At 42.7% G+C, this 13,547-nt stretch overlaps 1 protein-coding gene across 2 annotated transcripts in view; it reads right to left on the reverse strand.

The window, feature by feature from the left end:
* ak8 (adenylate kinase 8) overlaps positions 1 to 13,547 on the reverse strand; it is a 66,576-nt gene that overhangs the window by 32,562 nt on the left and 20,467 nt on the right. For both annotated transcript variants that reach the window (XM_042319585.1, XM_042319584.1), the window contains exons 7-9: positions 10,344 to 10,425; positions 10,144 to 10,215; positions 6,196 to 6,396 (exon numbers count right to left, since the gene is read on the reverse strand). In XM_042319585.1, the coding sequence (XP_042175519.1) occupies positions 6,196 to 6,396; positions 10,144 to 10,215; positions 10,344 to 10,425 (355 nt within the window). The remainder of the gene's footprint in view (positions 1 to 6,195; positions 6,397 to 10,143; positions 10,216 to 10,343; positions 10,426 to 13,547) is intronic.

Raw genomic sequence — 13,547 nt, forward strand, 5'->3', positions numbered from 1 at the left:
CTAAGTTTTGATAACAATACTGGGTGGGGTGAATATATTTTAAATGACATACATGATTTTTTTGTTAACTAGTAGATAGTAGCCTACAGAAAAGTGTGTTTAAATAATTTCTAACTTGTTAACAATATCTGCTAGTTAGTTTTGCTACCATGTGGGTTTTAGCTTGCTTGAGCCTGCTAACTGTGGAGTGTTAATTCCCCTGTTTCCATACATGTTTAATTTTAAAACATTTATCTCACAAAGGAGTTGTTTAATCTGACTGCTTAACTATTTATCTGTAAATGGAATTGTATTTGTTTTTTTTGCTACAATTTTTTTTCTAATCTTTACAGGAAATTGCCACGGACACTATCTGATGTGTGGAGACATTTCACTGCAGCTAAAGTAGAAGGAAACGCTGGGTACATTTGCAAATACTGTGCCAAATCATGTGTGTGAAGAATGCAACAAAGATGCAGAATCATCTGGCCAAGTGCATAAAGTTCCCTCAGTGCTCAGAACAAGCAACCTCTACTTCTATTCGAGGTGAAAATGATGAATCAGACACCTTATCGATAGCAACAACTCATGGTCCTCCTGGAATCAGAAGTGTTTTGACTTAATGGAGAAACGTAGTCAGAGAAATGCTGATGAATGTTTTGCTCGAACTGTGTATGCAACTGGTTCACCAATGATGCTCACAGGCAATGTGTATTGGAAAAGATTTCTGAATGATGCCCATCATACACCACTCCAACCAGACATGCTTTATCTACTCATTTGCTGGATGCAGAGTTCATCATAGTTCAAGTGAAGGTCTAGCAAATCATAGAAAAAGCAGACTGTATTGTAATCATCTCTGATGGGTGGTTGAATGTGTGTAGGCAAGGAATAATTAATTACAGAAGGTATTTGCACTGGTGACAGACAATGCTGTGAACATGAAGGCTGCTTGGTCTAAAGTGGAGGAGTCCTACCTCACATCACACCCATTGGCTGTGCTGCTCATGCATTGAATCTGCTCCTCAAGGACATCATGGCACTGAAAACAATGGTTACACTCTACAAGAGAGCCAAGGAAATGGTTAGGTAAGTGAAGGGTCATCAAGTTATAGCTGCAATCTACCTCACCAAGCAAAGTGAGAAGAATATGAACACCACATTGAAGCTGCCCAGCAACATCCATTTGCGTGGTGTTGTCATCATATTTGACAGTCTCCTGGAGGGGAAGGAGTCTCTCCAAGAAATGGCCATATCACAGTCTGCCAATGTGGACAGTCCCATCAAGAGGATCCTCCTGGATGATGTATTTTGGGAGAGAGTGGTAAGCAGCCTGAAACTCCTGAAACCTACAGCAGTAGCCATTGCATGGATTGAGGGAGACAATGCCATAGTGTCTGTTGTTCAGACTCTGCTTGCAGATGTAAGATAATAAATCCGTACTGCCCTGCCCACTTCACTGTTGCTCCAAGCAGAGGAAACTGCAGTTCTGAAATACATCAAAAAGCATGAAGACTTCTGCTTGAAGCCCATACACGCTGCAGCATACATGTTGGACCCCAAGTATGCTGGCAAGAGCATCCTGTCTGGTGCAGAGATCAACAAGGCCTATGGTGTCATCTCCACCTTGGCCTGGATGAGGGCACGGTTCTTGGCAGTCTGGAGAAGTACACTTCCAAGCAAGGGCTTTGGGATGGAGATGCAACATGGCAGTCGTGCCAACATATCTCATCAGCCACCTGGTGGAAGGGACTTCATGGATCTGAGGCTCTTTCCCCTGTTGCCTCCATCATCCTCCAAATCCCACCAACATCAGCCGCCTCAGAGAGCAACTGGTCCTTGTTTGGGAACACACACACCAATGCACGCAGACCCCCGTACCTCTCCAAAACCGGTATGTGTAGCATTTGCAGATTTAAAGTAATCTTAAGAGAGAAAATGACAGAACTATTTTGTCAAGTTGAGTGGTGTAATGTTCAGACAGGTAGTATTCAGATGGCTTTAATGGTGTGGCTGAAGGCTGCGACGGCTGCTCCTCCTCCCCTTGCCTGTAGCTTAGCCTTAGGCAAACTCCCTGTCCATCAGCTGGGCTGACAGGGAGGGGAATCAAAACCTCCCCATGGGTCTGCTGCAGTGCAGTGCTGACATCCCTCCAGAATGCGTGGCTGTGGAGGGGCAGCAGCCCACTGAGAGTGTGTCCTAAAATAGCACCCTATTACTGATATGGGCTCTGGCCAAAAGTAGTGCACTATATAGGGAATAGGGTGCCATTTGGGACACAGCCTGAGATGACATTGGGATGAGGCTTTGATGCTGTGCAACAAAGCCTCTGAGGCCTGTGATGGGAGAGACTGTCAATTACTGTCTCAGGTAGAGAGGGGCATCAAAGTCATTACTATACAGAACAAAAATATAAATGCAACAATTTCAAAGATTTTACTGAGTTACAATTCACATGAGGAAATCAGTCAATTGAAATAAATGCATTAAGCCCTAATCTATGGATTTCACACGACAGGGAATACAGATACCCCTCCAAAAATGGGCCTCACGACCACGTCACAGTATTTTTGTGCATTCAAATTGCCATCGAGAAAATGCAATTGTCCGTAGCTTATGCTTGCCCATACCATAACCCCACCGCCACCATGGGGCACTCTGTTCACAACGTTGACATCAGCAAACTGCTCGGCCCCACACAACGCCATACATGTGGTCAGTGGTTGTGAGGATGTACTGCCAAATTCTCTAAAATGACATTGGAGGCGGCTTAAGGTAGAGAAATTAACATTAAACACTCTGGCACAAGATGCACCTGTGTAATGAACATGCTGTTTAATCAGATTCTTGATATGCCACACCTGTAAGCTGGATGCATTATGGAACATTTCTGTGATCTTTTATTTCAGCTCATGAAACATGGGACCAACACTTTACATGTTGCATTTGTATTTTTGTTCAGTGTACTACTGTGGAATATGGAGACATGTCAGTCAGTGAGTATTTGCTTCTGGTTTAAACAAGTGTCCCCTTTATGGCTGTGTCCTTTGTCCCAATAATAAATACACTCGTTCACTACTTCCCACACACCTAAAAGTATTGGATTGGTGAAGGCATGGGCTAGAGTTTCCACCATGTTTCTTACACCAGTCATTTCCTTGAAATGAAAGGAACAAGTGCACACTTGGGAGGAAGAACAGACAATTGGAAACATGTAGCATATGTTTGCGAATGAAAACAACACATTGTTGTTGGACCCCTTAGAGTGGTGTTCTAATCTACAGTCATACACCCCAGCTAGCACATAACGTTCTGAGAACCATGCATTTCTTAGAGCTTGGTGAGAGCGTGGTTGTCCTATGGTTATTTTGCATACAACCTTCCCACAACTTTCTGAGAATGGTGCAGGATAGTTGCTTGGCTTTGGAACATTCTCAGCACATTTATAGAATTTAACAAAAAAACATTATTTTCTTGGTATTTCATTACTTTAACATGTTTTTAGAAATTTTAGCAAATGTATTGAAAATGAAATACTTATTTAAATGGGATATTTTTGTATTTACTATGACACTAAGTTGAGCTCAGGTGCATCCAATTTCCTTTGATACAACTTAATTGGAGTCCACCTGTGGCCAATTCAATTGTTTAGACATGATTTAGAAAGAAACATACTCATCTGACGAGGAGAAGCGAGAAGGATCGGAGGATCAATACGCAGCGTGGTAAGCGTTCGTCATTTTAATGGAAAAACTGAACACTACAAAACAACAACGTGACAACCGTGAAGCTAATGAACAATCGTGCTGACACAAACACTAAACATAGACAATCACCCACAACGACAAAACAGGCTACCTAAATATGGTTCCCAATTAGAGACAATTTGCAAATAAATTCATTAAAAATCCTACAATGTGATTTTCTGGATTTTTTTTTCTCATTTTGTCTTTCATAGTTGAAGTGTACCTATGATGAAAATTGCAGGCCTCTCATTTTTTTAAGTGGGAGAACTTGCACAATTGGTGGCTGACTAAATACTTTTTTGCCCCACTGTATCTAGGGAAGGGTATAAAACCGTTTCTCATGTTGACAGTTTCCAAGAGCACAGTGGCCTCCAACATTGGGATATTGAAAAAATATGGAACTACCCAGACTCTGCCTAGAGCTGGTTGTCTGAGCAACCGGGCAAGAAGGACCGTGGTCAGGGAGGTGCCCAATGACTCTGAATGAACTACAGCGTTCCTTGGCTGAGATGGGAGAACCTGTCAGAAGGACAACGGTCTCTACAGCACCATTCTGGGCTTTATGGGAGAGTGGCCAGACGGAAGCCACTCCTGAGAAAAAGGCACATGGCAGCACGCCTGGGGTTTGCAAAAATGCACGGGAAAGACTCTGAGATCATAAGACAAAAGACTCTGTGGTCTGATGAGAAAGAAAAGTAACTATTTGGCCAAATGGCAAAGCACTATGTCTGGAGAAAACCAGGCACAGTTTATCACCTGTCTAACATCATCCATACCGTGAAGCATGGTGGTGGCAGCATCATGCTATGGGGATGCTTTTTAGAGGCAGGGACTGGGAGACTGGTAAGGATAGAAGGAACAATTAATGGAGCCAAATACAAGCAAATCCTTGATGAGAACCTGCTTGAGTGCAAACGACCAGTCCCAACAGGTCAATGACCCTTAGCATACAGCCAACAGCAACGCTGGAATGGCTTCAGAACAAGAACGTAAAAGTCCTTGAGTGGCCAAACCATAATCACAGACTTGAATACCATTGAAAATCTGTGGAAAGACTTGAAGATTGCTGTTCACTTCTGCAAGGAAGAATGGGGGAAAATCCCTAAATCCAGATGTGCAAGATGACTCAAAGCTGTAAATGCCGCCAAATGTGTTTCTACAAAGTATTGACTCAGGGGTGTGAATACTTATGTAAATGAGATTTCTGTATTTCATTTTCAATAAATTTGCAAAAACATTTTTAACTTCGTCATTATGGGATATTGTGTGTAGATGGGTGACAAAAACATATATTTAATCCATTTTGAATTTAGGCTGTAACACAACAAAATGCAGAATAAGTCAAGGGGTATGAATTCTTTCTCAAGGCACTGTAAATACGTCACTCATTGCTTCAAGCCACACCTCAACGCACCCACTAAACGGGAGCAAGCAAACCTCAAAGTCTGTTCAAAAACATACAAGAATGTTTTGGGGAAACGTGTTGTTCAGTACAAACCATTCTGTTGTTCAGCAAACATTCAATCGAACTGAACGCACCTCTGATCTTAATGAGTGCTTGTTTCCTTTGAAATGGGGTCTGTTTGAATAGACTAAAATGGACAGCTTTGTATATGTAAAAAAACAAGACACGTTAGCTCCATCCTGGTGGCGCAGTGGACTAATTACATGGATAGAGGACAGAAGATTCTAAGTTTGAATTTCACTGATGCTGTGTCACAATGATTAATGCCTAAGGACATGTATTTCCATTTGTCCAATCTGTGCTTGGAGTTTAAAAAAAAGTTAACCCAAAATGAGCTAAAAGTCTTATTGAAACAAAAACCTCCAAATAACCAATTTGTATTTTTTGACCCCTTTATCTCCCCAATTTCATGATATCCAATTGGTAGTTAGTCTTGTTCCATCACTGCAACTCCCGTACGGACTCGGGAGAGGCGAAGGCCGAGTGCCATGCATCCTCCGAAAGACGACCTGTTAAGCCGCACTGCTTCTTGACACACTGCTTGCTCCCTTAGCCAGGAAGCTGGCCACACAAATGTGTCGGAGGAAACACTGTGCAACTGGCGACCGTGTCAGCGTGCATGCGCCCGGCCACAGGAGTCGCTGGGCGAATTGTGCGCCACCTCATGTGTCTCCCGGTCACTGCTGGCTGCGACACAGCCTGTGTTGTGACGCATTTAGCACTGTGATGCAGTGCCTTAGACCGCCACTCGGGAGGCCCCCAACACCACTCAGGAGGCCCCCAACCTATCATTTCTATTCTCAGAGTCTTAGTGAAACCTCCCAGGTAAACTTTCTCAGAACATCCCGTCAAACTAAAAATTAAAGTTCCCAGAATATTTAAAAAACATTGTTTTACCGGTCAAGAAATGTATGGTTTCATTCCCACAACCAATGTGAATCTAAAAACATACTTTCCCACAACTTCCAAGGAACCAAATGTGGTAGCTGGGAGTGGTCTTCTCACCTTGGTCAAATACGTCCACATGCGGTTGGTCGGCATCAATGCCCTTCAGGCAGTTGCGGTAGGTCTTACGCAGGGCGTGAACCTCGCGATGGTGCTGCATCAGCTGGGCGACAAGCTGCTCTTCTGACCCGGCCTTCTGGCGCTCTAACCGCTGCACCACTTCCTTGTCCTCGGGCCAAATGAACGTGACGTGGTACACATCTACACAGGTAATACAGAGAAGATCAGGGTATGTATTCATGAAGTGTCTCAGAGTAAGAGTGCTGATCTAGTATCAGGTCTCTCTTATCCATGTAACCAAATTTACTAGGATCTGAAAGGCAAACTGACTCCTACCCTGAGACACTTTATGAATACAGGCCCTGATGGCCCAATGACAGGGAGGGTGGGATCTATTTATCTCTTCTTGTTCATAGACTTCATGTTCTAGATATCTTCCCACTGTAAAATATCCCCACAAAAAAATTAGAAAGGAAACACCAACATAAAGTGGATAATATACACTACCGTTCAAAAGTTTGGGGTCACTTAGACATTTCCTTGTTTTTGAAAGAAAGGCACATCTTTCTGTCCATTAAAATAACATCAAATTGATCAGAAATACAGTGTAGACATGGTTAATATTGTAAATGACTATTGACGCTGGAAACGGCAGATTTTTAATGGAATATCTACATAGGCGTATAGAGGCCCATTATCAGCAACCAACCATTGGAATCCTGTGTTCCAATGGCACGTTGTGTTAGCAAATCCAAGTTTATAATTTTAAAAGGCTAATTGATCATTAGAAAATCATTTTGCAATTATGTTAGCACAGCTGAAATCCATTGTGCTAATTAAAGAAGCAATACAACTGGCCTTCTTTAGACTAGTTGAGTATCTGAAGCATCAGCATTTGTGGGTTCAGGCTCAAAACGGGCTCAAAACACCCAGAAACAAAAAACTTTCTTCTGAAACTCATCAGTCTATTCTTGTTCCGAGAAATGAGTTGAGTTCTTTAAAATTGAGTTTATTTAGTAAATATGTTTCAAACTCTATTTTCTTAAAGCTGCATTGTTGGTTAAGGGCTTGTATAAGTAAGCATTTCACGGTAAGGTATTGTAGTATTCGGCACATGTGACAAAATGTGATTTGATGAATAGGGCGTTTGGCCACCACGAGCCAGAACAGCTTCAATGCACCTTGACATAGATTCTACAAGTGCCTGGTACTCTATTAGAGGGACAAGACACCTTTATTCCAAGATAAATTCTATAATTTGGTGTTTTGTTGATGGAAAACGTTGTATGAGGTGGCCGCCCCAGAAACTCCCATGAGTGTTCAATTGGGTTGAGATCTGGTGACTGAGACGGCAATGGCATACATCATTTTCATGCTCATCAAACCATTCAGTGACCACTCCTGCCCTGTGGATGGGGGCATTGTCATCCTATGGGGGAATAGCCATGGTAGCCAGAATAATGACCTGCCCAGCATTTTTTCATACATGACCCTAAGCATGATGGGATGTTAATTGCTTAAGTAACTCAGGAACCACACCTGTGTGGAAGCACCTGCTTTCAATACACTTTGTATTCCTCATTTACTCAAGTGTTGCCATTATTTTGGCAGTTACCTGTATATCCTCATTTTATATCAGCCTGTACTCCAGAGTTCTATGTTTACTGTATTTATGCACATTGACAATTCACATTTTGGGTATCTGTAAATGTTTGAGGTGAATAAAGTAATTCTGATAATGTTTACACAGGTACCAATCATTTCGTCACGTTGACAAACAAATATTTGGACAGCTTTGAAAAAACCAGAGCTCATTTGCACAATGCATGCAATTCTACTGACAAAGGCAAAATGAGACCTCGGCACAATGAAAACAGAGATGGCAATTATTTTGATCGAGTACATCCTCACCATAACAAACCAACCTATTGGGAGCTGAGGCTTTTATTAATTATAGCACGGCTTTGCTATACTCTAAGGACCTGTTCTCCTGGAGAGCTATGGTGGGAATTCAAAGAAACCAAATCGTATTTGTCACATGCGCCGAACACAACAGGTGTAAACTTTACAGTGAAATGCTTACTTACAAGGCCAACAATTCAGTTCAATAAATAGAATTAAGAAAATATTTATTAAATAAACTAAAGTAAAAAATATAATTAAAAGTAACAAAATAACAATAACGAGGCTATACAGGGGAAACCGGTACTGAGTCAATGTGCGGAGGTATAGGTTAGTCAAGGTAATTTGTACATGTAGATAGGGGTAAAGTGACTATGCATAGATAATAAACAGCGAGATGCAGCAGTGTAAAAACAATGTAAATAACTGGGTGGACATTTTAATAACTGTTCAGCAGTCTTATGGCTTGGGGGTAGAAGCTGTTAAGAAGCCATTTGGACCTAAACTTGGTGCTCCAGTACCGCTTGCTGTGCGGTAGCAGAGATAAGTCTATGACTTGGGTGACTGGAGTCCTTTGAGAATTTTTTGGGCCTTCCTCTGTCACCACCTATTATATAAGTCCTGGATGTCAGAACTTTTTGAGGATCTGAGGACCCATGCCAAATCTTTTCAGTCTCCTGAGGGGGAAAAGTTGTTGTGGTGCCCTCTTCACAACTGTCTTGGTGTGTTTGGACCATGATGTGGACACCAAGGAACTTGAAGCTCTCAACCTACTCCACTGCAGCCTCGTCGCGGAGAATGGAGGTGTGCTCGGTCCTCCTTTTCTTGTAGTCCACTATCAGCTCATTTGTCTGGCTCACATTGAGGGAGAGGTTGTTGTCCTGGGACCACACTGCCAGGTCTCTGACCTCCTCCCTTTAGGATGTCTCATCGTTGTCAGTGATCAGGCCTATCACTGTTGTGTCATCAGCAAACTTAATGATGGTGTTGGAGTCATGCTTGGGTGAACAGGGAGTACAGGAGGACCTAAGCACGCACCCTTGAGGGGCTCCAGTGTTGAGCATGTGTTGTTGCCTACCCTTACCACCTGGGGGTCCAGGATCCAGTTGCAGGAGGTGTTAGTCCCAGGGTCCTTAGCTTAGTGATGTGCTTTGTGGGCACTATGGTGTTGAACGCTGAGCTGTAGTCAATGAACAGCATTCTCACATAGATGTTCCTTTTGTCCAGGTGGGAATGGGCAGTGTGGAGTGAGATTGAATCATCTGTGAATCTGTTGGTGCGGTATGCAAATTGGAGTGGGTCTAGGGTTTCTGGGATGATGGTGTTGATGTGAGTCATGACCAGCCTTTCAAAGCACATCATGGCTACCGACTTGAGTGCTACGGGGCGGTAGTCATTTAGGCAGGTTACCTTCGCTTTCTTGGGCACAGGGACTATGGTGGTCTGTTTGAAACATGTAGGTATTACAGACTCGGTCAGGATGAGGTTGAAAATTTCAGTGAAGACACTTGCCAGTTGGTCCTCGTATGCTCTGAGTACACATCCTGGTAATCCGTCTGGCCCTGTGGCCTTGTGAGTGTTGAGCTGTTTAAAAGGTCTTGCTCACATCGGCTACGGAGAGCGTGATCACACAGTCGTCTGGAACAGCTGGTGCCCTCATGCATGCTTTAGTGTCGATTGCCACAAAGCAGGCATAAAAGGCATTTAGCTCGTCTGGTCGGCTCGCTTCACTGGGCAGATCGCGGTAGTCCGTAATAATTTGCAAGCCCTGCTACATCCAACGAGCATCAGAGCCGGTGTAGTAGGATTCGATCTTAGTCCTGTATTGACGCTTTGCCACTTTAATGGTTTGTCTGAGGGCATAGCGGAATTTCTTATAAGCGTCCAGATTAGTGTCCCGCTCCTTGAAAGCCAGGTTCAATATGGATGTGGGTTTGTGGTTATGATGTGAATTATAAAAAAGGAATGTCTCTCTGTATCACTTTCCACCCCCCACGTGGTAGAATCGGGCACTCTGGAATACATCTCCAGGGTTCTTCATCTTACCTCCTGTGACAGGGTCTATTCTCTTGCCCTGACTCCGTTCAATCAGAACTGCATCGGGTGCCTCCAGCAACACTGACAGAGAACACACACAAACAGTTCCTTCAATACAGACACACACAAATGCATGCACGTGCAAACACAAACGCAACATGGAAATAACCAAACATAAATGGATAACTGAAGTAAACTGAGGCACTAACCCACATGATTTGGGGCAACTCCAGCCTCCTGTAGGGACAGGGCCTCCTCTCGTGTCTGAGGTATCCCCTCCAACACCCAACCCTGAACACATAACAAACAACACAAGCAATAAACAACGTGGCTCAAACTGGGGTCAAAAGACTAGAAGATTTCTCATATAGGACATGAGGGGGCAGTTTCCTGAAGACAGATTAAGCCTAGTCCCGGACTAAAAAGCAAACTCAGTGGAGCCTCTACTTGAAACATTTTTTCCAGGACTAGGCTTAATCTGCATCCAGGAAACAGCCGCCAGATGTATTATTTATCATATGTAGAATTATATAAATTATAAAGTATAGTTCTTCTGATGGAGTGGTTTTCTTTTCTCCTGAGATGACACAATAATCCAAAAATAATTCTGGAGATGATCATTGCCTGATCGACAAGGTTAGCTCTGTGGGCCCAAACAACAGGGTTAGCTCTGTGCCCTGTGCTGAATAATTTTAAGAAATAGTCATTATATTTCTAAGTAAGTAATTCTATGTTTAAAAACATCTCTACAATGGCATATGACCGTACACAGTAATATGATTACAATGTAATGCATTTCTACTCCACCCTATTTCTAATTAGTGGCCTATTTTTATATTCATCAATTCATTTAAACTGTCCCATTCTCTCATTGTAAATAGTTGGTTGTTTAAAGAAGTTAGACGCTGTCTCTTTATAATGCAGTGAAACCAAGTCCCTGACTGAGACCTTAAGAGACAATAACTCTATGAATAAATATCTGTACAAACAGAGAGTGGAAAACAATTGCCACTTCAAGTAGTGATTCAATAGGTGGGTTAAATTCCTAAACCTTGAAAATGTGGCTAATTATCCAGTTCCTATCCCCAATTTGCCATAAAAATAAACATAAGAAGAAAGAGGCAACATGCATATCATTCCTTGGCCACAAAAAAACCTCTCTCTAATAGCCTCCGAAATCCCAGGGCTTACAGCTCAATGGAGCTGGAAAATAAAGACGAGAAAAAGAAACCAGTTCTCTCAAGTGCTTGTTAGGGCCAAATTATTATTTCAATAAATAATCTTCAAATAAATATGTAACTATGGAAAACATTTATAGATCTCAGTATTATCAGAGAAGTTATGGGGTTTGTTGCCAAGTTTCCCTGGCCTGTTTGAAATCCGCCTTTGTTTTCCTCTTTGATCTTTAACCACTAATCACCACTTCACCTAAATTACACACACACTCGCACTTCTTCCTCCCACTTACTTTCCCATTAAACCTTTGATTTTCTCTGTGGCAGTGCTGTCCACGAGCTGATAATAGAAGTGGGAGTCCACTTCCATAACCACCAGCAGCATTTTGTAATTGGCTCCTTTGTACTACAATAAAATCACAATGAAAACCAAGACAAACTGGATATACACAGAAGTAGCCTCTTCACTTTAGTAAAATGATAGTGATGCCATGACTAAGGGTGCATTAGTAAATTCACTCTGGAGTGCCAGAGTGTGCTCTGTGCATTTGTAAATGTGTCAGATTGTCCATACATAAATTCATAGCGTCTCGCTCTCGGAGCGTTCAGAGCGCACACTGGATGCTCTGGCCGAGGAGTAGGGTTGATCCAAGCATTCTGACCTGACAACGGCAGTGAAGCACCCAAGCTAACTGGCTAAAGTTAGCTAGCTTGCTAGCTACTTCCAGACATAAATGAGAGAACACCTCACTTTGACCAATTTACTTGCCCTAGCAGAGCTGGTTAGGCTGTTTTCGTGTTATCCAGAGCGTTGGTGACTGTAACTGAGCTGGCAACAATTTAATTAGGCTTTTTTGCCGAGGTTTACTGACAACAGCCATATTCAATGGGGTGTTGAGCGTTCATAAAATCATAATTTATTCTGCAAATTTTATGAATGCACCCTAAAAACGACTGGGTAAAGTGGTAACCACTGTACATGGTTGCAAATGAAAGTGTGTAGTTAGTAAAGTATAGAGAAGTAACGGAGCCCATACAAACAGCAGGTCCAATGAGGAATAGTGGAGAACAGGAAAGATGTCAATCTCCAGCCAGACCAGGCCAGTCCAGGCCAGCTCCTGGTAATACCCTTCTACCTCTCCACCACTCCCTCCCAGGGGAGACAAGGCCAGGGCTGTGGAAAGGCAGGTGGAGTCCCTCCCAGCCAGGCCCCAAAAGCTCAGGCCTGATTGAAATTCTAATGAGCTACGTCAAAACAACAACACCCCCAACTCCCTCTCCCCAGCACACTCCTCCGCCCTGCCTCCATCACTGGGGTCCCACACAGTGGCTCCCTCCATTCCGTTTCATCCCTACATCAAAAGGGCTCGGCGTTCATACAGAACCCCAGGACCACAACATGGTTGAGGGGGGGGATGTATCACAGGATGGACACGCATGAAGCAGATGTCACGGGGTGCTCAACAGCAGGCTGGGGGGGACGATGTGGGGGAGTGTAGGGGAGCAGTGCTCGACAAGCCGGAGAGAGACCTTAGCAGTCTGCTGTGCTCCGTGCACAAAATAGTCCATGGCCCTGTCGGGAAGGCTTGCTAACAAGGTCCTTTTGACAGTACAATCAGCCAATTAGTCACCCTGCTGCTAATCAGATAATCATTGTCTGTGTGTTTTTGTTACTAAGGAGCCATGTCCTGCACGGGACATGTCCACTAGGAGCTATGCTTAGTTCCATTGTGCACTGGAGGCTTTGTATATCTATCTACTATAGGATAGCCATGTGGCACCAATTAAAAGGTACTTAGTGCAAAACTAGATACTACAGTGTGGTTATTACTGTAATTACCCTACAATGTTACACCAAATCAAAGCTCAATCTAAAAATGGATCTTGATTATTTGGCAATGGAAAATATCTAAAGCGCACCACATTTGATGAACCAACATTCAATGTTGAGGAAACGTTATAATTACTGTACTATATTTTACTAAAATAGATCATTTTCAGTACATTGGATCAAAACTACTTATTAATGGGCAATTCAATCTACACTATCAAAACAAAAATCTATAACATTGTTACAAACAACCATTGTTGTAATCAGCCTTTATCCTAATCTTCCAGAGACAGCGTCATCCTTAACTGTTTTCACCATTATGTAATAGCATAATAGCACAACAGGGTAATGCCTTTTAAATGACAAATACATTTTATTGCTATACTCGAAAAATGTAAATATGTTAA

Source organism: Oncorhynchus tshawytscha, unplaced genomic scaffold, assembly GCF_018296145.1.
Source record: "Oncorhynchus tshawytscha isolate Ot180627B unplaced genomic scaffold, Otsh_v2.0 Un_contig_766_pilon_pilon, whole genome shotgun sequence".
In the NCBI taxonomy this organism is placed as follows: Eukaryota; Metazoa; Chordata; class Actinopteri; order Salmoniformes; family Salmonidae; genus Oncorhynchus; species Oncorhynchus tshawytscha.